General features: G+C 42.7%; 1 protein-coding gene across 1 annotated transcript in view; it reads right to left on the reverse strand.

Moving 5' to 3' along the window:
- Positions 1–27,204, reverse strand: part of LOC127010200 (uncharacterized) — a 63,793-nt gene that overhangs the window by 28,515 nt on the left and 8,074 nt on the right. The window contains exon 3 of the mRNA XM_050884078.1: positions 12,404–12,531. Coding sequence (XP_050740035.1) covers positions 12,404–12,531 — 128 coding nt within the window. The remainder of the gene's footprint in view (positions 1–12,403; positions 12,532–27,204) is intronic.

Consider the following 27,204-nt stretch of genomic DNA (forward strand, 5'->3'; position numbering starts at 1 on the left):
TATGTCTGAAAACTAATATAAAAAAATTATGCACACCAATCAAATGCATCCTAATGTGCCACAATTCCACTGTCCCTGTATACAATAATCTTTTTCGGGGCAGACAAAAACTGCATGCACTGGAGCAAAAGAATCACACTCCTCACATGTAGATCACACCTCAGACAGAGGACTTGTGAGTGGTGAAGGTTGGTACTGCCCGGGTTCTCACGCACACATGATAGATCTACCACTTGTGACGATAATCACGAGGGACAGTGATCTAGGGTTAAGGACTCCTTGCAGGGGAGGGAGTGGGGGAGAGAGAGAGAAAGAGGGAAAGGAGAGTGAGAGGAGAGGGAGAGAAAGGGAGAAATGGGACTCAGCACCATCTCTACAACTGTAATCACGGGACAGAGGGGTTAATGATATAGAGCAGTTGGTTCAGCACCTCAAAATATATTCCTGACTGCCTGGGAGACTTGAGTAACATTCTAAACCTCTTCCTGACATCTAATCCTTCACCTTTTTCTGTTAAACAATTCAATCCATTGGGCTCCTCCAGTCAGAATCTTATTTCTGCATTGTCTTATAGCTCCTGTACAACTTCTGGACTCAATGTGAGGCAAGCTTCCGCATTATGCTTCAGCTCAGTGGTCTGACTTAAGGCTGTATTTTTCTGATTTCCCATAGAATGATTAACCCGTTGATTGTGAATTTCCTACAAGAAGACATCACCAAGCTACAGGAATGGAACAAAAAGTGGCTGCTACAAATCAATGAAAAAAAATCTAAAGTCCTGCACCTTGGGATGGAATATCCAGCATACCAATACTACATGGGAAACACTCCACTGTCCATCACAGAGGCAGAGAAAGACCTGGGAGTATGTGTTACCAGGCTAACAGTGAAGGCGAAATCCGTGCCAATCGCAGCGGATGGGTTAATGCCTTCTGATCAGAAACTCCTGTGCGTGAGCTCAGTGCATTACAGAGGTGATTACCTCTACGATGAGGATGCACATTCCATGTACTTTTTCTACTCATGTTGAAAAGCCCTGGTTTAATCACACTTGTTCTTGTGTTATCCAGGATAGTGTGGTAGCTCATAAAATATACCTGAGCCTTTGAGCTCCTGCTTATTATGATCTTTACATTTCTGCCTTGAATCATGCCACATCTCTTTTTCAACTCACCACAAACTCCTTCATTAACAGAAAATGTCAAAATGTGCTAATTCTGAGACGTCACCTTCCGAAGGCATCTTGTCGCCACAACCACATACAGCAGAAAACGGGTGACGACGGCAGGTGACACATCAGCAGAGTACTGTGAATAAGATGTTTCAGGCACTGGCCAGAAAGTGGGAGTGTTGCCATCTAGAAGAACCTTTAGTGTGTGTCATGAGATGGGGGTGCTGCCATCTAGATAGAGCTTTATTGTATCACACTGGAACACTCAGACACATCATCTCCAGCTTCTTCATCCATTATCCAGCCTCTTTGTAAACCAATTCCTCTTTTCCCCAAACATTCCTTACTGTCCAGTCATAAATACTAGTGCACATTGGGTGTATTAAGTCGTCCATGGGTAATGGCTGGGAAAAGATCGGACAGACCTCACGTGCTAATATGCTGAAAGTTTGTCTGGCAACTCTATGGTGACTTACAGACTTGCCCTGTTAGTCAAGCGAGGGTTCATCATTACATGACTTCTTTTATTATGGTGGCAGTACCTACACACCTCCTGCTAAATCTGAAAATGCTCAGGAATGCATTTTTGCACGGTCATGAGTTTTGCATGAATCATGAGTACAGTAATCAAGAAATGTTTATAGCATTTCGTTTTTGAGACTCCTGTGTTCACCACCTTTTAGTGCATCACACATTAAATTACTTCTTTTGAAAGCATGCCAATGATAACTTTAGTATTAACAGATTAATTGACCCATTCACTGGGGTGAGGCAGAGGGGCGTCATGACTCGCCTGTACACGTACAGCCATCCAGTGACGCACCTGGCATGACATCCCTCTGTGCTGTAGACTCCAAGAAATTAAAATCTTGGACTGAGCTACAGGGAGGGCAGTGTGTCCTTGGAAGGCCTCACTCACTCGGATCTTGGCTCTGCCCCCTATGGTCATCATTCAATCATAAAACAGGAAATAATTGTGATGCCATTCTAATGACAACACACTCTCTGGCTGGCCGGCCCGACACGCTCCCATCACTTGTTCACTTTGTCTTTGCTTTGGAGGAGAGTTACTCATCTCCCAGTCATTATGGATGACCTTTCTGATGACAGTAGTGGGGATGAGTAATGGTAGCCATGATGATGGTGGCTCCATGTGGGATGATGAGTATGAGGCTCCTGAGGTAGAGATGAGGGAGGTGGACTTCAGCTCTGCAGCCTAATTAATACATACATTGTGCCGCACCACACTAAGAGCTTCTCAATGGCACAGAATATGCCAAGGGTCTAATGTTTATCAAACAATGTAGGAAACTATTGTCATTACAGATGATGAATTTTAAAAAATGTCTTCTACTTACAAAAATTATATGTGTATTAAACATCTGGGAAAGTCAATCCATTATGTTTTTATGTGAACCAAAATGTTTAACCCATCCGCTGCGATTGGCACGGAATTGGCCTTCACTGGTAGCCTGGTAACATATATTCCCTGGTCTTTCTTTGCTTCTGTGGTGGATAGTGGAGTGTTTCCCATGTGGTATTAGTATGCTGGATTTCCCCTCCCAAGGTGCATGATTTTACATTTTTCTTCACTGAATTGTAGCAGCCACTTTTTTTTTCATTCCTGTAGCTTGGTGATGTCTTCTTGTAGGAAATCAGCAGTCGAAGGGTTAAACCGTGATATTTTACAAAACTATCAACTTGAGACCTAATGGTGATAAGATGCCTACAGAGGGCGACACATCAACTCTTCCAGACTTTTGGATTAAAAAAAAAGTATCTCCAACAGTTTTTCTTCTTCATCCCACTTCTCATTTTAATTCCAATGCCTCGATAGCTGTCACATCTGTCTCTAAAGCTGAATTCCTTGAGCAAACTTCCTCTAAAAATCCACTTTGAAAAGTTGAAAGCATTATCCCACTTATCCCCCTCTTGACTCCACTATGCCTATTATCAAAATACTTAAGAATGATGCTTTCTATGACCTCTCTGGTAAGAATCCTCAGAAGGCTTAGACTCTATGAAGTGAAGCCTATTCTCCTTGAAAACTGTGCCTCCATCTTAACACCCTGCCCACCCTGCCTGGGTAAACCTTTTCATCTCCAGTTTTTAACATCTGCCTTTCCTCCCTGCTGGAAGTATGCCTACATACAACCTATACGCAAGAAGGGTGACTGCTCTAATCCTTCAAACTACAGCCCTATAGCTTTGCTTTCTTGTCTTTCTTAAGCTTTTGAAACAGTCTTTAACAAATAAGTTCTTAAGCATCCACCAACTGCTGACCTCTCTGATCACCAGTACCACAAGGGATATTCTAATGGTGATCTAGATTTCCTAACTGACTGGTCATCCTCTCATAGCTGCTTCAATGAAACTTTTGCTGCTGCCTTACACATCTTGAAAGCTTTTGACAGTCTGGTACAAATCTTTGCTTTCCAGACTACTCTCCTACAGATTATCTCCCCCTCACTGTACTCTTAATTCCAGTTTCCCTTCAAACTGATCTAGACAGTCACTGTTCTACCCGGAAAGCCATAACCAGAGGTGTTCTGCAGGGTTATGTTCTATCTCCCAATCTCTCACGTGTTCATTAATGAGCTTTCCAAAACAAACTGTTCTATCCACTCCTATGCCAATGACTCTATCCTGCATAATTCAAAATCGTTTAACACAAGACCGTCCCAACAGGAATAAGAGAAGTTGAGGCTGGACACTACAAAATGCTTAACCTATGACCTTGGAATTACTTCTGAAAGGGGCATAAGAAATTTGATATCCTTCAATGAGCAATGGCTTCCATGTCAAGGGGGTAGCTATGGGCATCTCCAGCCAACTGCTGCCATTTGTGGTTGAGGTTGCTCCGGTTGATGAACATATAATGCGAGTGAAGCTGAAGCACACACTGGGCTTCATGTCTCTTGTTGCAGTGTACGCTCCTACCGAGATGCATGAAAGTTGATGAAACTGAAGAGAAGATGTTCTATGCCAAACTCAACTCCGTATTAGACCAGTGCCCTCCCCGGGACATACTCATTGTCCTGGGCGACTTCAATGCTACTACTGGCACTGACAGGGTTGGCTACGAGCAATGTGTTGGTCCCCATGGTTCAGGTATACCAGGAACATCAACAGCTCTCTACTCCTGAATTTTGCAAAATACAGAAAATTGAGAATTGCGGGTTCTTGGTACAGGTAACTCTCGATTTATGGGAGTTTGGTTTACGCGTTTTTTAAATAACGCGGGGTTCAAAATCCAAATAAATGTTTAATTCAAACGTTTTTTTCACTTATCTTGATATTTTATGGAGTGGCCACCAGATGTCTCACGCAACTGGACTCACACGGCGCCTCAGCCACACAGCTGAGCTCATTCCTCCTTCCCAGCCACTTGAACAACAATATAGTACCCACGCCACGCCACTCAACAATAGGCAAGTACGGTACCGGTACTGGTACTAACGGTACCAGCTATACGGTACGGTACAGGTACCAGACTGCTCGGTACCAATACTAGCCAGTCGCTCATGGTGTCCCTCATTTCTTCCTCACACGAGTGAGGCTGAGACTGAGTGCCTGAGTGGATATCTCGGTGATATTGATATTCTCTCTCTCTCTCTCTCTCTCTCTCTCTCCACTGAATGAAGTGAATATTTATTTTTCGATAGAAACCTACCCCTTGTTTGATTTATATTGTTTTTGATTTACGCGACCTCTTCAAGGACACAATACTCGTGTAAATCGAGAGTTACCTGTACCAGAGACCAGAGCTGCACCGCTGGTCTTGGTATAGTGCTGACGGAGGGGTAGCTAAGGATTTACATAGATTTACATAGAAAATCAGACCACACAGACCCCATGGTCCAGACTAGGTGGTCTGTCCTTAAACCTAAGTGATTTTACATTAATCAGAAGACTCAAAACGTTGCATTTCTACTCTAGTTGATATTAAGTTGAAGGAAGTGACGGTCGAGCTTATTTTGAAGGAGTCAATCGTGTTACACTGGACCACTGATGGTGGGAGCTTATTCCATTCTCGCACTACAACATTGGTGAAGAAAAATTTGGTGCAGTCTGAATTTACTTGTCTACATCTGAGTTTTACGCCATTGTTCCTTGTGCGCAAAGTGTCATCGATCATAAACAATGTTGATCTGTCTACATTCGTGAAACCATTAAGTATTTTAAAACATTCGATCAGTTTTCCTCGGAGGCGACGTTTCTCAAGAGAGAACATGTTAAGGGTAGAAAGCCTTTCTTCGTAGGATTTGTTGCGCAAGGAAGGGATCATTTTCGTTGCCCGACGCTGAACACCTTCTAATTTAGCAATATCCTTTGCATGGTGGGGAGACCAAAACTGTACCGCATATTCCAAGTGGGGTCTGACTAAACTGTTGTAGAGCGGGAGTATTACATCTTTATTCTTAAATAAAAAGTTTCTTTTAATGAAGCCCAACATTCTGTTCGCTTTATTTGCTGCATCGATGCATTGCTGTGAGAATTTGAGGTTTGACGCGATTTTGACCCCCAAGTCCTTGACGCATTGAACGCTTTTGAGTTTAACGCCGCGCATTTCGTAATCGAACTTCTTATTCCTCGTTCCAACTTGAAGGACCTGGCACTTGTCTACGTTAAAGGGCATCTCCCATCTATCCGACCAAGCTGAAATTTTGTGCAAATCCTCTTGGAGGCTTTGCCTGTCTTCGTCAGTGAGAACCGAGTTTTCCAGAGTGCTGAGTTCTTTGCAACTGACCACAGGCTTGTTGCACCATTCAAGCTCCATGTCAGGTCAAGAAGAATCTCGAAATGCAACAATACTGTGTTCCATCTCGAGAGGCTGAAGGACCTGGCATGTGCTCAGGAATATGCAGTGACAGTCTCAAATCGCTTCGATGTGCTCGGTATCCTGGAGGACCCTGTAGAACTGTGGGATACCTTCAAGCATGAGACTCTGAAAGCTGCCAAGGAGTGTAATGAAGAACGCCCGAGATCTAGGAGTGGCTTTGCCTCGGTGGAGACACTTGAGAATATTGAGGAGAGTCATGCTGCCAGACTTGCTGGGAATCAGGACCAATATAGGGCTCTGTTGCGTAGGACTAGAGCTCTCCTGAAGAGAGACAAGGAGAGGTATGTCAGGGGTCTCGCTGAGGATGTCAAGGGCCATTTAAATGCGAATGACCTTCGACCTGCTTACCAAGCCCTGAAGAAGCCCTGCTCCAAATCTCCCTCTCAGGTGAGCGCCATCCGAACAGCTGACGGCTGCCTCGTGTTGGCCATGGATGGGCAGAGAGCTCATTGGGCTGAGTACTTTGAGCAATTGTACATGGCAGACCCTCCATGTGGGCAGCTTCCAGTTGCTGGGTTGCAGGTGGCAGATGCTGATCCACCTATCAACAAAAGCCCACCTTCTCTGGCCGAGGTCAGAGAGGCTGTGGCAAAGCTGAGGGCTGGAAAGGCACCTGGCACCTGTAAGATCAGTGCGGAGCTCCTCAAAGCTGGAGGTGAGTCCATGATCCACGGGTTGCATGCAGTCTTGACTGCCGTATGGCAGTCTAGTACCATTCCTCCTGACTGGAAGAGGGGGTTGGTCATTCCTACCTGGACTCTGTGTACTTTGTGGGATTCCAGCAAGGACTATTGGTTTGCTGACTGGCCTGTATACTGGGACAGAGAGTGTTGTGAAATGTGAGGGGGGGCTTGTCCAGCTTCTTTCCTGTGAATGCAGGAGTGAGGCATGGCTGTATCCTTGCCCCATCATTTTTCAGCACTTCAGAGTTGTGGACCAGTCATTGTGGAGTCATTGGCAATACCAGGGTCACAGACCTTGTTTTTGCCGATGATGCAGTAATCCTGGCGGAGTCGCTGGAGGTTCTGGTGATGGCTCTCGAGGCACTGCACGAGGAGGCAAAGCCCTTGGGACTTCAGGTCTCCTGGGCCAAGACCAAGGTACAGATGTTTGGAGGCTTGCTAGATGAAACAGTATAGTCTGTTCATGCATGTGGCAAGGACGTTGAGATCTCAGAAAGTTTTACATATCTTGGAGAGTAGTTCATAACAACGGTGAGTCTTGCCAGGAAGACTTATGGCAGATTGGCTTGGCCCACGGTGTTATGGACTCGCTCAACACGAGTATATGGTGTTGTCGATACTTGTGCAGAAGGACAAAGATCTGGATCTTCAAGTCCCTTGTGCTCCCTGTCTTACTCAATGGTTGTGAGACATGACACTAAATGGGGACATGGAGAGTTGGATTGATGCCTTTGGTAATAAATGCCTATGCAAAATCATGGGATATCGCTGGAATGACTGTGTCAAATTGGCGACTACTCCGTGAGACTGATTCAACACATATTACCTGCATAGTCCATCAACACCAACTCCGGCTATACAGGCACGTGGCACATTACCCAGAAGCCGACCCAGCTCACTGGGTTGTCTCTGTAAGAGACAATCCTGAGTGGAGGAGGCCAAGGGGATGCCCACAGAGTTCATGGCTTGAGCAAGTCAATAGCTCCTGCCAGGAGGTACTTGGGATGGGAAGGGGGCCTGAATGGAGACTCGCCTGATGGGACCCCCAGGTTTGGCGACGTAGGGTGGGTGAGGCGATGCGCCCCCCCAGCATATGCCCCCAATGATAGACTGATTGATTGATTGATTGAATGCCTCAATAACTCAATTTCTCCACTTATTAATATGACACAATCATCCATAGACCTACCCCCTATTCTTTGCTAACACTCAGCTGTTCTCTTCTACACTAAACATTTTTGGTCTATTCTTAACTCAAAAATGGATATGCCTCAGTGGTGCAGTGGCTAGTATCCCTGACTACATATCTGTGGGCCTGGGTTCAAATCCCGGCCTGAGCAGTTGGTGTGCAGCCCACCTAGCTGCTCGTCCTTCCTTTCAGGATGGTTGATAAATGGGTGCCTGGGGAAACCTGAGGAAGGTAAAGCTGTGGTACCCCAGATGTTACACTGGCCCTGTGTGGGGTTGAGGGTTCCCTCCCACCACAGGCTCAAAGGGCCAACGGGACAGAAATGAGCACACCACCACAGGCAGCTGCAGCATATCCTCCCAACTTTACCTTACCTTTACCTTGACTCAAAAAAGTTCATCTCAAATCTCTTGCTAAATCACCTTCCTTAAAGTTGGCCATTCTATTTTATCTCCACCAGTTTTTTCCCTTCCTAGATGATCCACATAGGAAAGCCTTGTCTGCCTCATATGGAGTATGCATCTCTTGTGGTGGGGGTTCCACACACACATCCTTTATGGACACAGTCAAAGGCTTTCCATCTCATCAACTCCCCTCCTATTACTGAGTCTTCTACCTCTTAACCCTTATACCCTGTGATAAAATGAGTGGGCAATGTTAAGTTACGTACATAAAACACGGGTAACTAATGTTAACCCGTCCACTGCGAATGGCACGGATTTCGCCTTTACTGGTAGCCTGGTAACATATGCTCCCAGGTCTTTCTCTCCCTCTGTGGTGGATAATGGAGCATTTCCCATGTGGTATTGGTGTGCTGGATATCCCCTCCCTAGGTGCAGGACTTTACATTTTTCTTCATTGAATTGTAGCAACCACTTTTTGTTCCACTCCTGTAGCATGGTGAGGTCTTCTGGTAGGAAATCCGCAGTCAAGGGGTTAACAGGTGTTCCCTTGCATACCTTAGTGTTCAGTCAAAATATTGCAACAAACATTGGGACAATTAAATATCATTTGAAAGCTTAGAAGTTGCTCTTTGCTATGGTATGATGATAAATAAACAAATGGAACTTATATATTTCTCTAAATGGGAAACCTCCAGTGTCTTCTCACACTCGTCATCTGAATAAGAAAAAAAAACAATTCTCACGTATTGTCATGTATCATATCATGTGCCTGAAATACTTATTTAATAATGGAAATACATAGTATATGTCTACTATCTTGCCTAGAAATTGGTAAAAAAATATAAAATACAGCACACATTGCATCTGTGTACTCACCACAGGAAAATCTGGAGCCTGACTACAACATAAACAAATCCTTGTAAAAGCTGGGACGTGACTGGCCAAGCATCCAGCATGTTGAAAACAAAGGGCCAATGACAGGGTTTGATGTATGATGCATAGTCTCAAGCATAAACAAACTGTGTGTCATAAAATTCCACCACAGTGATGCCTCTCTATCTATCTTATCAATACTCTCATAATGGACACTTTTCTGAACTTGCTAACTACATGCCCTCCACCCCTTACATGACTTTCTACTCTAGCTCATCCTCAAGACATCCAAATCCCTTATGCAAAAGTAAACCAGCATCTTCATTCTTCCATCCCTTTTGCTGGTAAACTCTGGAACAGCCTTCTTTCAACAGTATTTCCTCCTGCCTACAACTTGAACTCTTTCATGAGGGGAATATCAGAATACCTCTTTAACCTGGTAGCAGCGAGGATCATGTTTGTTAATGGTCCCTCCAAGCGAGAAAAATGAGAAAAAAATCACCCCTCACACATACCAATTCATAATATATATCAAAGCATTTGTGATCAGATTATGTATCATCTATTTTGGGAGGGTTTATATAATTTCACAAATTTGGCCCGTTGCTGCTACACAGTAAAGCCACAAATTTGGCCCGTCGCTGCTACCGGGTTAATCAAAACTGACCCTCTATTTTAGCCTCCCATATTGTTTTCTTTTTGCTGGAGTAGCACTTAAGTGGCCTTTTTGTTTTCTGTTTTTAAGCCCTTGAGCAGCTTTCATTGCTGTTTAAAAACTATAAAGTTGTATCAATGCCTTTTTCATGTGGCATCTCCTATGATGATTTGAAGATGCTGATGATAATGATGATGATGATGGATCTGTGGCATAGCCAGGGGGGGGGAACATGGGGCACCTTCAGGAACTCCTTTTTTGTGGGTTTGTTGGAAGTTCTCGAGAATGACATGCTGTGCATGGCTGTGACCGCCCAAATAAATAATATAGTGTAGATCAGCGGTTCTTAACCTGGGGGTCATTTGGGGTTTCTCAAGGGTCATGGAGGCTTTGGGAGAATATAATTTATTTCATGTACGTGAAGTGGCCAGCTGCTGAAAACATCAACCACAATCAGCCAGTCAACCAGATCATAGCTACGGGGGGGAGGTCTGTATGTGCTCCGCTCTTGGCTGTGACTCCCAAGGCGCAGCAGTTGCACCAAGGTTTTGAGTCATGAAAGTATGAGGCCAAGAAAACTGAAGGTTCATTTTGAGTCTTACCATAGCCAAATGGTGGACAAAAGCTAGGACTACTTCAAGCGAAAAGAAGCTGCTCTGGAGGCCAGTCGCATAGATTCCACTGGTCAGTTCGCTCATCAGAACAAAGCAGCGCACTGGAGGCTTCATACAAAATTGCTCTAAAAATCGCGCAGACCAAGAAACCTCATACTATTGGTGAAAATCTGATTAAGCCTGCATTCTGGAAGCAACGAAGGTGATTCTTGTAGAACAGCAGGCACACAAATTGAGGGCAATTTCCCTTTTGAATGATAGTCAAAAGTAGGATCTCGGACATGTGTGGATATTCTCCTGCAAGTGTTGAGTGCTGTGAAGAGTAGTCCTGTTTATTCCTTGCAACTGGATGAGTCGACAGATGTTGCCTCATGTTCCCAACTTATTGTTTATGTTCGCTACTTTGACAAGGAAGGTATGAAGGATGAGTACTTGTACTCCGAGCCAGTGGCCACAATAACTCGTGGAGAAGATATTTTCAAAATCCTAGAAGCCTTTCTCCTTATTAAACATGGGCCAAGTTGGGAAGCATTTGTTGGTCTGTGTACAGATGGGGCTCATTCCATATTTGAGAAGAATGTCGTTCCGCATGTCTCCTTCACTCATTGCATGATTCATCTTTATGCTTTGGCGATGAAGACTATCCCGCCTGGACTTCAAGAAGTGCTCACAGACGTTGTGAAGATTGCGAACCATATCCGAGGGAACGCAACAACTTCAAGGATTTTTAAAGTGCTTTGTGAAAAAATGGGCTCTGACTTCTCTCTTCTCCTGTTTCACATGGAGGTATGTACGTTGGCTCTCATGTGGCAAAGTTCTGAATCGTGTGCTGCAACTTCAAGAGGATATAACGATGCTGTTGCAAGAAGGTCGTACCTCGAATGAAAATCTTCACGAAATTATGCAAGATATTTGTTTCGTAACAAAGGTTGCCTACTTGGTTCATTTCTTCCTCTGAAGTGAATTCCCTGAATATCACTCCAAGGAAACCTTGCAATGCTGCACACAGTTCGTGACAAAGTGGCAGTATTCAAGTGTATGATTCAACTTTACGTGAAAAGAGTTCAGGACAGTTACACAACTTTCTTCCCTCATATGACAACTATCCTCGATTCTATGGTTGAAGCTGAATGCAGTTTCCGTGAGGAGATCTCAGCTCATCTTCTGGAGGTGAATGACGCCATCAAAAGTTACTTTCCAGGACTGGATGACCGCTGTACTGATGCGTGGATCTCCAGACCCTTCTCAGTGAAGGACAGTGCCATCTGTGATACTGATGTTGCTGCGAAGGTAGAATTTCTTCAAATTCGTGAGGATACTCAGTTGAAAGTCAATTTTTCTGGACAAGAGCTTCCGACATTTTGGGTGACACTGAATGATGACTATCCTCTTCTTTCGGTGCGTGCACTGACCATACTGGACCTCGACCTATCGCTGCGAGGCGGATTCTCATCAATGATGGCACTGAAAACGAAGGCACGCAGTAGACTTGTGATTGACAGCGACATGAGGTGTTGCCTGCTGAGCACTGCTCCTCGCTTTGATGTACTACTTATGGCTGCAAAACAATGACGTCAGTCCTCCCACTGATTGAATAAGTAGGTTTTATTTTATGTGCATTAGTTCCATGGATTTTGAAATAGCACTTGTAGGAGATCTGTGGCATTTTTCAAGGTCTTTTATTTGTAATATTTTCTATAAATCAGGATCTTCATATAGTTTTGTTTTACCTTACCTTTACACAAAGGTCACCATTACAAAATTTATTATAGGGGTCACGGCAATACCCTGGAGAGTCTCAGGGGGTCATACGATGAAAAGGTTAAGAACCACTGGTGTAAATCCTAATCAGTATTGAGACAGACTGGTAAAGATTGTGCCCCCCCCTAACTGAAATCCTGGCTACACCCCTGTGATGGATACACTAAGCTAAGGCAATCAGCAATTTACAAAAAATAACAGGTACTTTACCTATGAGGATGTCCATTTGTTTGTTATGGAGCCTGAGGGCACCACTGGCCACCATGCTTGCTCTAAAGAAGGCCTTGTAAGCCATCTTCTTACTGGGGAGTCCTAACATTACTTCCTTCAATTTACCACTGAAAGATGAGGAAGAAAACTGATAAAGTAGACATATGATTAAATAATCTGCCACTAAACTTTGCTACAACATGTTTCAGTTTGCCTTTACCAGTATTTTAAGATGAAACAATTATGTTGGCACACATGATTCTTGTTTAGCAATTCTCAAACTGATGTATATACGTATTCCTTCAGAGGTAAGGGAACAGAGTCTTGGTGGTATGTGATGTGCCTAACATCTACTGGGGACTTTCTAAGCTGAATTATGGTACAATAGAGCAGTGTCTGATCCCCAGGCATTTAGGAGATGGAAAAGCTACTTGCTTCTCTGAAAGGGCTGATGCAATGGAATATATACCGTATATTTAATTTTAATAATTCAATGAATTTCACATAAAAATGTATCAGAAAAGGCATTCTGCAGCAAAAAAGCAGAATGCAGTGACTCCAAAATCTTTGTCTTTAGAAAATCAATGGTAGTTTTGAATCCTCATTATTTTATTGCAGGGTTGTTTGATTTAAATCAGTGGCTTTATTTAATCAAAACTTAAGTCAAAGAATTTTTTTAAAGCTTTTGATTTTAATCAAGATTTACATAGTAATTTGTTTTTTAAAATATCACTGATTTGAGCCTTGATCTTATTACAAGGTAACAATATAGAAGGGAAAAATAAAGAAAACACTCTTTGATATCAATATTTTCCCTAACAACTTCACAATTTTTTTATTTAGCCAGGCCATTGTTTGAGCAGGTACATGTGTCACTGCTCAAAGTGGGTACGTGACGTGGGGCTGTTCCTTCCAATACTTCCGCTGCACCCTTCCCCTCTCCCTCATAACATCCATATCTCACTGGGCAGCCCAGGCTTCCTCAAAAGTAGAGCAGAGAGGGGAAGGTAGAGTGAAGTTAGCCGCCAGCCAAGCTCTTTACTGCTGTCTCCTACCATCACTACCTTGTTCCTGCCACCCCTGCTTGTTCCTGCTACCGGCACCTAGTGTGATTGTGTGTGGAGATCAATACACGGCTCGGAAGCAGTTTGTGTTTCACCTTCCTCCCAACCATCTCCATGAGAAGCAGTATTTTGTACTTTCATGCTAATATTTCTGTAGTAACTTCACTGAATGTTCAGTAAAGTACAGTCGCAATATGAAGTGATGTCACCGCTCTCAAAATGTTTTGTACGGTAGCATTTGAAGGTAACGGAAGCAATGTGTATTTATTGTTTATGTTATAATGTTCCCTTTTAATGATAATCTATAATACCTTGTGATGTAAAACACGGTAAAATAACGTAGCAGTACCTGAATTACAATTATACATTCATTTGCTTTAACAAATGCGACTGCGAATGTAATGTGTTGTCTTCAGTACTGAAGACAACCTTGAAATGATTTAGCTCACGTCATGTGCTTATCTTTGCAAAACAGTTGTTATACGTTGTTCAGATTTATATATATATATATATATATATATATATATATATATATATATATATATATATATATATATATATATATATATATATATATATATATATATATAGGGTCATTCCATGAACTGTCTTCTGCAGTTATTAATACACACGCACAGTATGACACGAAGCGAATGGACAGTTACTGGCGTTACTTTGCGTTTTATTGATTAAGAGACGATCAAATAATAAGGTTTCTCATTAAACACCTTTTATTCACGATGATGGCTTCTTATCATAAGCATGGGCACTGAAATATATAGTAACATTGCTCAGTAACGATGATGAATGAAGAATGCCTTCATAGGTAGGGTTGCCATAATTATTTGAACTATCAAAATTCCGGACGCCTCTACGAACACTCGACCATAGTCTAATGTTTGGGAACGCTGCGATTAACCTACCCGCCCGCACCACCACCTCCATTTCAGAGCCATATATTCTTATTTCCCCACCTTCCTCGATTATTCTATGGCACTTATAAGCTGTGGACATGTTCCATTGATCACCTCCAAGCATTAGAAGTCTACATGAAGCTTGAAGCTTTTGTCATCGTTAAATTGACCAAGAAAGGCAATGATGTTTGCGATCGGCAGCAAAGTGAGGAGCTTGGAGTTACAAAACACGACTATTCTGAAGCTATTTATTCTTATTTTTCCATCTCCGACAATCCCTCGATAGTTATAGGCTGTGGGCATCTTCCCTTGATCACTATCATTCATTAGAAGTCCACGTAAAGCTTTTGTTATCGTTATGTTGACCACAAAAGGCAAAGAGTGAGTCAGGGGTGAATAATAGGCATGGTGCGCGGGCGATGACGTCATCATCAAACGAGAATATAAATTAAATCAATTACGCCATCCTTGTTTAGGATATCGACTAATTATGCATGTCCTATATATTGTGCATATGTTAGATTTAGTGTTGTCAACAATGATCATGAAAAGATAATTTTACTTTCTGTTTGAGTAATATGTCGATAGTTGGACTTCATTTGACTTGTTCCTTGGTGAACGAAAACACTTTGTGTCAAAATATTTCGACAGCTCTTCGTAAGACATCATTGAATATTTCTTTTCTATTTTTTTTCTAGCTTCTAAAATATATTTAGTTAAATTATGCTGAAGATACAGGAAAATAATGGTACTCTTGAAAATATATAACGATACTTGCGTGATCGAAAATAAACGTACACGGCGACATCACTTCATATCGCAACTGTACATGCTAATATTTCTGTAGTAACTTCACTGAATGTTCAGTTTCATTCTGAATGTCAACAGACTGTAGGAGTGGGACAGACAACCTTTTTCAACTTTCATCTGATTCTGAATCAGAAAATATGACAAATATGAAGCTACAGTTGCAGTCATGGATAAATGAATTCTGAGGTACACATACAGCTGTTGATGATAACCTCAGGACACTAAGAGACTCATTCCATGATTTGCCAAGTAGTCCTCGTACCCTGCTCCAAACTACTCAGTTAGTACCTACTGAAAAGATTACAGGTTTGACATATGCATATCTTGCTGTAAGGGATCAACTTCTTGTTACCTCAAAGAAATATCCTTCAAGTTTGTTGGACACTCTGATTTGAAACTAGCCTTAAATATTGATGGCATTCTCATCTTTAAAAGTACAAATGAGGATCTCTGGCCAATCCTTTGTGCAGTAATGAACTTGACACCTTTGGCAGTGTTTCTAGTCGCTCTTGCCTTTCAAAATTCAAAGCTAGATAACAATGATTTTCTTCTTGATACATTGAAAGACATGAAACAAATTCTGCAACATGGTGTACAGTATGGAAACATGATTTACACTGTTACACTAAGTTGCATAATCTGTGATGCCCCAGCTGAAGCATTAGTGAAGTCAATAAAGTTACATTCAAGATATTATGGTTGTGACCACTGCACCCAGAAAGGTCTGCGAATAGGAAGGATGACTTCTCCAAAGAGGGATGGCATCATTCTGAAAACAGACGAGTCTTTCAGAAGCCAAACAAAGCAGACCATCATTAAGGTAGATCCCTTTTCTGTGATCTGCCAGTAGATAGGGTTAAACCCTTTCAATGTGATTATATGTGTCATGCCCCAGGAGCTGTATTTTCTTTTTATCTATTTTCCTACACATCCTCTGCGTGTATCGAAACACACAAGAAATTAATCAAGACTAGGTGAGGGTATTCGTCGGCTGCCTGGGATTGAACCCGCGACCAACGTGACGGGAGAGCCACTTCTTACCGAGTCGGCTAAGTGGGTTATGGGAGGCTCGTTCATCAGGCATAGTCGCCGCACTACACAACTTTTCCCTCTATGTAGACTAATTTCTGAGTGTTAGACCTTTAGACTGTGACCCATTTTGGTGCACTATTTCACAATGTCCCCGTAGACATACCTCAAACACTTCCCATTTTCTATTACCCTCGGAGTATAGGCCATCCTACCAGTTACCCCTTCGGGGAAACTCAACAGAACTGCAGGAGAGAATCCCACCGCTGCCACCACTGTCATGCCCCGGGAGTTTCATTTTCTCTTTTTCTATTTTCCGACACGTCCTCTGCGTGTATCGAAACACACGAGAAATTAATCAAGACAAGGAGAGGGTATTCACTGGCTGCATGGGATTGAACCCGCGACCAACGTAACGGGAGAGCCACTCCTTACCAAGTCGGCCAAAGAGGTACCCCACTGGCTAAGTGGGTTCTGGGAGGCTCGTTCATCAGGCACAGTTGCCGCACTACACATGCACGTGGCCTGCCTTGTTGCTATGAAAACGAAACTTCTATGTTGGATAAGGGGAAAACCTGGAGTTAGAATATCAACACGTCAAGTGGAACAATTTAGCCAGGGACTAATTAATCATCAAAAGTTCATTCCTACAGTATTTGCAGGGAAGCCATGCAGCCTGGCAGTCAAAGATAGATGTAAGCCTACTGAGTTTTGACAGTTCCTTCTGTTAACTGGAAATTACATGATACTCATACATTGATTTATCATTCATTTATCAACATACAGAATCCCAGTCCAGAGAGAGCCGCTGCAGAAGGGTACTAAATCCTCACGCACTGGCCCAGCCAATGAGATACTAGTCGCACCACGTGATGTTAGAGCGTCTGCCCAATCAGTGAGCTAGTTACACAGCGTCTTACACCTGCACACTCCCACTGCATCAGTCCCTCCCATGGACTACCACAATGTTCAACTCGTGTTTATGGGTTTGTTTATCGTGAATTTTTGCCTTCATATCGGATTATTTTTGCAGAGATGGTGATGTTGTGGATGCCCCTGCAACCCCTCCATTCCCTCAGAAAATTGCCAAAGGAGTGTGGCAAAGGCTAAGCAAAACTGTAGGGAGGCCTATATCAGCCCTGCCAACCAGCATCTGACAATGAAGATGTGGTCATTAATGAGAGCGTCAATGAATGGGGCAAGTTGAGAAAATAAAAGAGGGAGATGTCTTAGAGTGGCCTAATCGCATCACCATGGCCAACATTACAGTACAGTACTTTACAATCCTATTCATAATAGCTCCAGATTGCAAGACGACAATCTATGGAGAGTGCAGTTGGTAATTCGATGGTAAATGATTAGAACTTCTTAATGTACAGCAATGAATAGTTGAGTTCCTCAGTTTTTTTCAATACAATAAATGTTATTCTAGGTGCAATAGTTGACTTGAAGAGCAAATCATTCCCCAATTTTCCCAATCTTTGACTGTGTTTTCTGGCAAATATACTGTTTTTGGCAGTTAGTACCCTTCTGCTGCACTTCAAATACTTACTTATTAACACATCTTGGTTTTGCAGGAACATGGAATACTTATGAAACAACTGAAAGGACAAAACTGTCCAAGCAGGAACCACTGACTCAGTTATGGAACTCTAACAAATTACATTTTAGCTTGTGGTTAGAATAAGCATGTGGTACTGGAAGATGACCCTTATGCATGGGTTCAAATCCCCAGTATCCTCCAGTGAGATTTCAAGGGGCCATGGTGACCAGGAGGTAGAGTCCACGTGCTAGTGTAGTGCGGCGACTATGCCTGCTGAACGAGCCTCCCATAACCCACTTAGCCAGTGGGGTACCTCTTTGGCTGACTCAGTAAGGAGTGGCTCTCCCGTAACGTTGGTCGCAGGTTCAATCCCAGGAAGCCAGCGAATACCCTCTCCTTGTCTTGATTAATTTCTCGTGTGTTTCAAAACACGCAGAGGACGTGTAGGAAAATAGAAAAAGAGAAAATGAAACTCCCGGAGCATGACAGTGGTGGCAGCAGTGGGATTCTCTCCTGCAGTTCCGTTGAGTTTCCCCGAAGGGATAGCAGGTAGGATGGCCCATGCTCCGAGGTTAATAGAAAATGTGAAGTGTTGGAGGTATGTCTCTACGGGGACATTGTGAAATAGAGCACCAAAATGGGTCACAGTCTAAAGGTCTCAACACACAGAAATTAATCTACATAGAGGGGAAAGTCATGTAGTGCGGTGACTATGCCTGATGAACGAGCCTCCCATAACCCACTTAGCCAGCGGGGTACCTCTTTGGCCGACTCGGTAAGGAGTGGCTCTCCCGTCACGCTGGTCATGGGTTCAATCCAAGGCAGTCAGCGAATACCCTTACCTTGTCCTGATTTATTTCTTCTGTGTTTCGATACACGCAGAGGACGTGTAGGAAAATAGAAAAAGAGAAAATTAAACTCCCAGGACATGACACTAGGTGATCAGTGAGCCTGATGCATGGGTTCCAATCCCTGAGCCTCCGTGGGCAGCTGTACAGGCAAATCCCTCCTGGCCCAGCCACATCAGTGTACACTCTTCTCAAGTAGAACTTCAGCATAATTAACAGAAAAAAGAGCTGTCGCCTCTAATAGATATTTTAATGATTTCTTATTTCGGTAACTAATCAATTTGCATAATTATCTAATTGTAATAATAAGTTATATAAAATTATATACATAATTATAAGTAATTTGATTTTTATGGATCAATGCTAACAAAATTTTAAAAGTACATTTCAGATATACCTGTATCTTTTTTGCAGGTGCCTACTGCCACACCATCCACTAATTAAAACTAAGAAACCTATCCCTTAGTTCAATAGATCTCTGTTTAAGGTACAGGTAACTCTCGATTTACGCAAGTTTGGTTTACGCGTTTTTGAAATAACGCGGGGTCCAAAATCCAAATATATGTTTAATTTACACGTTTTTTCACTTATACGCGATATTTTATGGAGCAGCCACCAGATGTCTCATGCAACTGGACTCACACGGCGCCGCGGCCACACAGCTGAGCTCAGTTCTTCCCGTGTGCCACATGAACAACAATACAGTACCCACGCTGCCCCACTACTCAACAATAGGGGTGGGCCGGTACCGGTACCAGCTATACGGTACGGTACCAGTACCAGACTGCTCGGTACTGGTACCAGACGGCTCAGTAACGGTACCAATACTAGCCAGTCACTCCTGGTGTCCCTCATTTCTTCCTCACACGAGTGAGGCTGAGACTGAGTGCCTGAGTGGATATCTCGGTGATATGGATACTCTCTCTCTCTCTCTCTCTCTCTCTCTCTCTCTCTCTCTCTCTCTCTCTCTCTCTCCACTGAATGAAGTGAATATTTATTTTTCGATAGAAAACTACCTCTTGTTTGATTTACATTGATTTTGATTTACGTGACCTCTTCAAGGACACAATTATTGCGTAAATCGAGTTACCTGTATCTGTTTCAAGGGTTTACCTCAAAAAATTTGTTTTCTGCAAAAAAATTACGTAGAAATATAGAAAGCACAGCCTTTTTAATGGTATCACATGGTATCATATATGAACGTAGATAAATTGGGTATTTAACCCTAAGAGTACGAGTGGCAATATATTTCTCTGGGTGCTGTGCACAGGGAAAATTTAGACATTTAAAAGAGGTGGAAATGATGTCTTTCTTCTTTGCAATAATTGTATATTCATCTACGTAGTATATATGGTGCTGTAATAAAACTTTTCTCCTAATAATAATAAAAAACGTTATGACAGCCGAAAATATTGCTCATTTTCTCGTGGCCATGACGTGTCGCATAGAAGCACCCCACTCTCTCTCTCTCTCTCTCTCTCTCTCTCTCTCTCTCTACCTACTTGCCCCTCCCTCCTCTGTCAATGTCACTGACATAGCAGTCAGCAGTCACTGTCACTTTGATTCGCCCGTGCTCTACTTCCGCCCGGAGCAGAAGAACTGTTTGACACGTCACAAGACATGACAGATGTATTTCGAACAAAAGTGAAAAATGATCTGTGGCCTTTGGTAGGTCACGCGCTGAGGTGAATGAGTGTGTGTGTATTGATGCCAAATGCCTCCACCATTCTTCTGAATCAAGAACTGGCGGTATATTTGAAGCGTTGGGAGCAAAGTGTGATTTTATATATATATATATATATATATATATATATATATATATATATATATATATATATATATATATATATATATATATATATATATATATATATATATATATATATATATATATAAGATCTCCGTACGGGTGGGGCGTGCGGTAGCACACTTATAGAGTCACCTCTCGATTAACACGAGTTTAAATAACGCGTTTTTGATTTAACACAAGTTGATATTTAAGGAGATATGTTTAACTAACGCGACATGTTCGATTTAACACGAGTTTCATCGATGACGTCACCGCGCGGAGACGCTGTCTTTCTCGGAGAAAGACAGCGTCTCCGTGCGGTGACGCCATCGATGAAATTTTTAATTCATTAGTAGGTCACCGACAACAAAATCACACATTCTCATTTTATTTAAATTCACCTTCACTTCTCGGCCACCGTCCCTCATCACCCTGCACTCCGTCAGCGCTCCCTTCACCTCCGCCACTCTGCCTCACTTGTCCTTCCACTGCCTGTGAGGACCCAAGCTACAGGTGACAAGGATAACTCCTTTAGGAGGGAGAGCGGGTGAGGATTCGGCAGACGAGAGAATTGCTACATTACATTTGTTGTCGGTGACTTACAAATGTAATCAGCAATTTTCTTTAGAAAACTTTAACTTAAAGGAGTTATCTTTGTCACCAGTAGCATGGGTAGTCAAAGGCAGAGGAAGGAGGCAAGTGAGGCAGAGTGGCGGAGGTGAAGGGAGCGGCTGGTGACGGGAGTGCAGGGTGATGAGGGACGGTGTAACGAGGTGAAGGTGAATTTAAATAAAATGAGAATGTGTGATTTTGTTGTTTCCGTGACCTACTAATGAATTAATGTATTTCTTTTTTAAGGTTAGAGTAACAAAATCCCCAAAATAGGCAGACTTTCCCAGTGTCCAGGAATGTAACCCCCTATTACCATTGTTTCCTATGGGGAGATTATGTTTAAATAACGCGACATCTCCAGGAACGTAACCCTCGCGTTCATCGAGAGGTGACTGTATATACGATTGCCGTAATGTAAGGGTTAATGGTATCATATACTATCATATATGTACGTAGATAAATTGGGTATTTAATGGTATCATATACTATCATATATGTACGTAGATAAAGTGGGTCATAAAATGTTTTATTACCTGTATTTACTGCGCCAGCGCATCTCGGAGGTCTGAGCTCTCATGCGTGGTAGGTGCTCTTAGCAGAAAAATCACCAAAAATTGTTTTTTTCCAGATTTTTTTGAAATTTTCTACACCACTGGTTCATTCCTAGCTGGCAACTCTGGACCATGAGTCAGAGCCATGGGGTGCTCGCTTCTCACACGTCTCAGCTATAAACCCACCTTTGTCACCCGTGGGTATACAGCATTTCCCTGCAGAAACCTCGTAGTTTTCGTGCTTGAAAACATGCCTCGACCTTCAAAGAAGGCCCAGAGGAGGAGAGAATGCGCTATAGCTGCCAGGAGGAGGCAGCTAAAGACACGAGGAACCTCTATAGCCACTACAATATCCAAGCCTGGTGTTGAATGTTATGACGCCGCGACCACCTCTGCTCCCCCACCAACACCTCCACCCGAGACCCACCTCCCTATCATGATGTCGCCACTGCATCTACAGCATCTACATTATCATCTCTTCCACCAACACCAGCTGAAAAAGAGGAGACTACAACATCATCAAGACGGCAACGAGTACCAGTATTGGAAAAATGCTTCACCATACCACCGGCTGATGAAGATGAAAAGTGCATCATCATAAGTAAGCACTGTTTGGAGGAGATGATTTCAGGAATCAGATGCAAGGATTGTGGAGCAGACCTGCAACTAAAACTGAAAAGGACAAACTTAGATGCAGACCTACAGATGGTGTGTCCTTGCTGCGAAAGGGTTGCTTGTCACACGGCACCCCACACCACACCTCCACTTACAGATCAGCATACCTTCACCGAGAGCACTCTCTCTGTCATCTACGAGTCTCTTATAAATGACATGGGATTTGCTGGTTTCAACTGCCTTGTTAGCAGCTCTGAATATGCCTCCCATCTCTACAAGACCTTACGAACGACATGCAAACTAACTCTATGAGAAGATGCAGGACCACTTCCAGGAGATGATGCCAGAGGCCTTCAATGTTATTCTTCACAATTCTGAAGAGCTATGACAGTTTCCTGACCAAGATGGCCTTATCAACATGGAATGCACCTTTGACGGCACCTGGCTGACATGCGGCCACAGCTCTCACATCTCCATGGGTATGGCTGTTGAAATGGAGAACGGCCTGATTGTGGACATGGAGATAGTCTCCAACTACTGTTGGTCCTGCTATGTGAAGGAAAAGAAACTCAACAGAGAAAAATTTAGAAAATGGCAGGCAATGCAGCTCTGCAATAAAAACTTTGATAGGACTGCTGGAGCTATGGAGGTGGCAGCGGCAGTGAGGATTCGGCAGAGATCAACCCAGTGTGGATTTCGTTACACTACCTTCATTGAAGATGGTGACTCTAAGTTGTGCCCTACGTGAAGGGCGTGATCCCTACGATGTCCCTGTCCACAAGGAGGAGTGCATCAACCACGTCAGCAAGAGGCTGGGCACACGGCCTATGAAGATGAAGGAGGAGAGAGTCGAAACAGTCACGACGCAGAAGGGCACCAAAAGGAAGACGAGTGAGCTCGGAGGTGCAAATATGCTCAATGATAAGGTGTCTGATGCTCTCACCAGCTACTATGGCAAGGCAATACGAGACAACATCAAAATGAACACCGATAAGATGCGCCGTGCCATCTGGGCCTCGTTTTTCCATTTGTCATCGTCCGATGAGCATCAAGGCCATGCTTTATGCCCTGATGGAGGTACTTCACGGTACTTCATCAAAAGAGTGAAAGCAAAAAGAAGTGCCCCCAAGTCACCTCAGCAAGTCTGTATCTTAGAAAAATTCCTTTGGAGAAGCTGGAATACATAAAGGCCATCTACAGAGACTTGACAGACAAGACGTTACTCAGCAGATGCATCAAGGGATGAACTCGGGACATCAATGAAAGTATACACAGGAAGATGTGGAGAAAGTGCAGCAAAATAAAATTTTATGGTTACAGAAGAGTGCTGTTTGTCGTACAAGTCACTACGCTGGAGCACAACTTTGGTTTCCAAGCACCTTTTCTCCTTCTCAAGCTGGGATTCCCTTTGTCTCCCCATACCTTTTCTGCCTTGAAACATCAAGATTCAGCAGCAGCAAAAGTAAAGATGACACAAAAGAAGAAAGGGAAAGCTTCCAGTGCTGACTACTCGCCTGCTGGCTTCTAAACCCCAAATCCGGCAACAATGAGGGAGCTGGCACCTCCTGACTACCCCATCAAGAATGGATAATATCCTTGTAAAAGGAGGGGACCGGATGCCTGGGAGTAATACTTTATGCAGAAAACTCTTGAGACCTATACAGCCTCCAGCACAGTTCATACAAAGTGATATAGATCACAATCTAGAAAAGTGGCTTTTTCTCGATTCTAAAGTTGCTCGCACATAATGAGATATAACTTCAAAAGTTCTGAACGTATCTAAAACTTTTTTCACCAAAAGAATGAGTGTAAAAAGATGTAAATTTCCCGGCCAAATTTTTGTTGTATATATCTTCAAACATTAGTTATGGAATTCTTTGTACGATTTAAAAAAAAATCCCCACTTTTATATATATCTTATAAAAAAAATGTCCAGATGCAAGCAATACAATGTTGTATATTGTAAATATTGTAAATGTAAATTGGATATGAACTTTGCAACTAGTTTCATTTTTTTTAAGGGTGGAAAACTGCAAAAAATATAAAAAACTGAAAAACTATTCTTCGAATTCTGCTGAAAATTGCACAGACCAATCTCGGAACAATCCCAATTAACATATACATTAATAACAAAAATTGGCCTACAAATAAAAATAAAATAAAATTACATTGAAATGCATATCTTAAGGGAATTAATTGGCTTTTATTTTTCTTTCCGTGAGCAAGATTAATTATAGTGTTTGTGGCTACTGCACGCTTAACTTTATCACACCTGTACTTACTTTAAACAAAAAATGCATTTTATTCCTTCCTAATTCAATGTTGATATGAAAGCTTATTTGACAGACTTCATTATGTAGTTTTAACCCCTTGAATGTGGATTTTCTACAAGAAGGCATCACCTAGCTACAGAAATGAAACAAAAAGTGACTGCTACAATTCAATGAAGAAAAATGTAAAGTCCTGCACCGTGGGAGGGGAGATATCCAGCACACCAATACCACATGAGAATCACTCCATTGTCCACCACAGAGGCAGAGAAAGATCTGGGAGTATATGTTAACAGGCTACCAGTGAACGCCAAATACAGTCATACCTCAGTTTACGAGTGCCTTAGTTTATGAGCGTTTTGATTTATAAGCAAAAGAAAATCACCAAAAATGCCTTGGTTTACGAGCAATGACTTGGTGTACGAGCATCCTGTTTGTACGAGTCAAGACATAAGCATGAGTTCCCACTGTTCGCCGCAAGATGAGAGCACTCAGAGCGGAAAACAATGGGAATAGCTTCTCAAGAGTCAAGATGGTATCACACTGGGCCTTTTTCCTCTAACCACACTGGCAGTATATGCAACAGGCAACTATAACTTTAACCCGCCATCTGGTGATCAAGAATTACCCCAGCACGAGCAAGAATTACCCAAATCTTGCGAAATTCTTGCTTTTCTTGTTCCCGCGCGTCAGATTCTCAAGAAGTCCCCCCAATTTTTGGCAAGAATCGTGGTGTCGCAAGTCGCATGCAGGGCTGGCGTAAACACACCGGTACCGCACTTAGGCCTATGGCGATGACCATTTCCTGAGCTTTTTATGGGTAACCCTGCCAGGTGGGGGTGGATATAGAGTTCAAGAGTTTACTGTTGTGTTACGGCTGCACCATAGACCATTTGTGAGCATCATTGTAGGAAAAGAAGAACTTTCTGGTATGAAAACATCATCCTTATTAGAAACAAGAAAGTGAAATGATGCCAGCCACTGGTTAATATTTTGGAGAGAAAAAGGACATTTTAAGGAATTTCGTCGCATGAGGTGATGCTAAGTAGCTACAGAAATGCTCTTAATGATCTGTAGATCTCGTAATTGTAGCTAAATCAACGCATGTTGTCCCAGATGAGTAACAAAATGAGAAATTGTGTTGATTCATCTTGTCATATGGACAAGAAAGAGCGCTGTGGTGGATCACGGGAGGGAGGTGGAAAACAGTCTCAAGAAAGAGGGGGTCATTCTTGATCGCAAGATATCGATCGATAACGCACATCACACACGACCAAGGTCGGTTGCCCATATCCACAACGTAAGCAAACCAGCCGCCCTGTACTCACATCTTTTGACCTGTAACGCTTTGTATCGCTTCTTAGGTCCTCCTCCTCTTGGTCCTCTATTCAAGGCCCTGTTTGCAAAAGTAAGGGCTGTTGTGGCTTGTGCTGGTGTCACTCAAATTATGGATTTGATGCTACAGTTAATTGAAAGGAAAAAGCCATTTTGGGTATGATCATGGCTTCAGATATGGGGGGGACAGGAGTGTTTACCCAAACCAACAACTCGCTCCTAGTTGGGTACACAGGCATATGCGGTTGCCCCTTGCTGCAACGCTTTGAGGAAAATGCCCAGTGTGACACTGCCTTAGTTGGCTTTGCACACTCGCAGCGGTAGCACCACGTGCACATGTCCACATACGTTTGTGTTCTATTGTGTGATCTTTGTGTTTTCAGCACTATAATTACTTTTAGTCAGAATAAAATAACATCTAAAATGATTTTTGTCAATATTTTTTGAGATATGGGATGCATTAATGGGATTCCCATTAATTTAAATGGGGAAATTCGTCTTCGTTTACAAGTGTTTTGATTTGTGAGCAAAATTTAGGAACAAATTAAACTCATAAACCAAGGCATGACTATACGTGCCATTCACAACATATGAGTTAAAGCTTAATAGAAGCATATATATTTAGAAGAGATGGGTAGGCGGTGGCTGAGTGGTTAGCGTGCAGGCCCCGCATTCGCCGCGTGATGGACGACGGGTTCGAATCTGCCACAACCACCTGGGATTTTTCAGTAACCACCGAGTGGCTTAAGACTACCCACATGCTGTCCTGAAGACCATCCATCAACCCAGACTGTAGAGGAAACCGTCCAAGTGAATCAAGAATGAGCTCCGGGGAGCAGCATGAACCAAGAAAAGATGGCACCACTATAAAACACTTGCCTGAGCAAAGATGGGCTCTGGCCGACTACAATCCAGGCGCCTCAAGAAAGCCTACTGACGCTATAAGCTGGCACATATAAAAAAAAAATAAATAAATAAATAAATAAATCATATTCTAAATGAAATTGTGAAGAAGTATTCAGTAAAGACAGGTTAAAATTCCTAATCTGGTGTTTGGGATTCCCTAAACTGGTGAAAATAGAGTCCTAGAAAAGTGATGAGAGTGTCCTGAAAAGGTAGTAAAGAAGTTGCGATAAGGTAGCAAGAAGGTCCTCAAAAAGTCAAAGGTACATTGTTCCACAATGTTGTGACCTTTCTGGGAGTGGACAAAATTCTGTTCCCACAACTTTTTCACAAAGTCCCACACAACATATGTGGAACCTATTCATAAAGTTTTGAAAAGGCTGTTGCAACGTGATGTTGTCAACTGGGTGCTTGTCCGGCACCTTTGAATCCTTGCAGTTGCCAGTCACAGGGGCTATACTGTGTATAGTTATGATCATATTTATCATCTGCTTCATATATTTATTATCTGATCTTTA

Source organism: Eriocheir sinensis, chromosome 42 (genome assembly GCF_024679095.1).
Source record: "Eriocheir sinensis breed Jianghai 21 chromosome 42, ASM2467909v1, whole genome shotgun sequence".
In the NCBI taxonomy this organism is placed as follows: Eukaryota; Metazoa; Arthropoda; class Malacostraca; order Decapoda; family Varunidae; genus Eriocheir; species Eriocheir sinensis.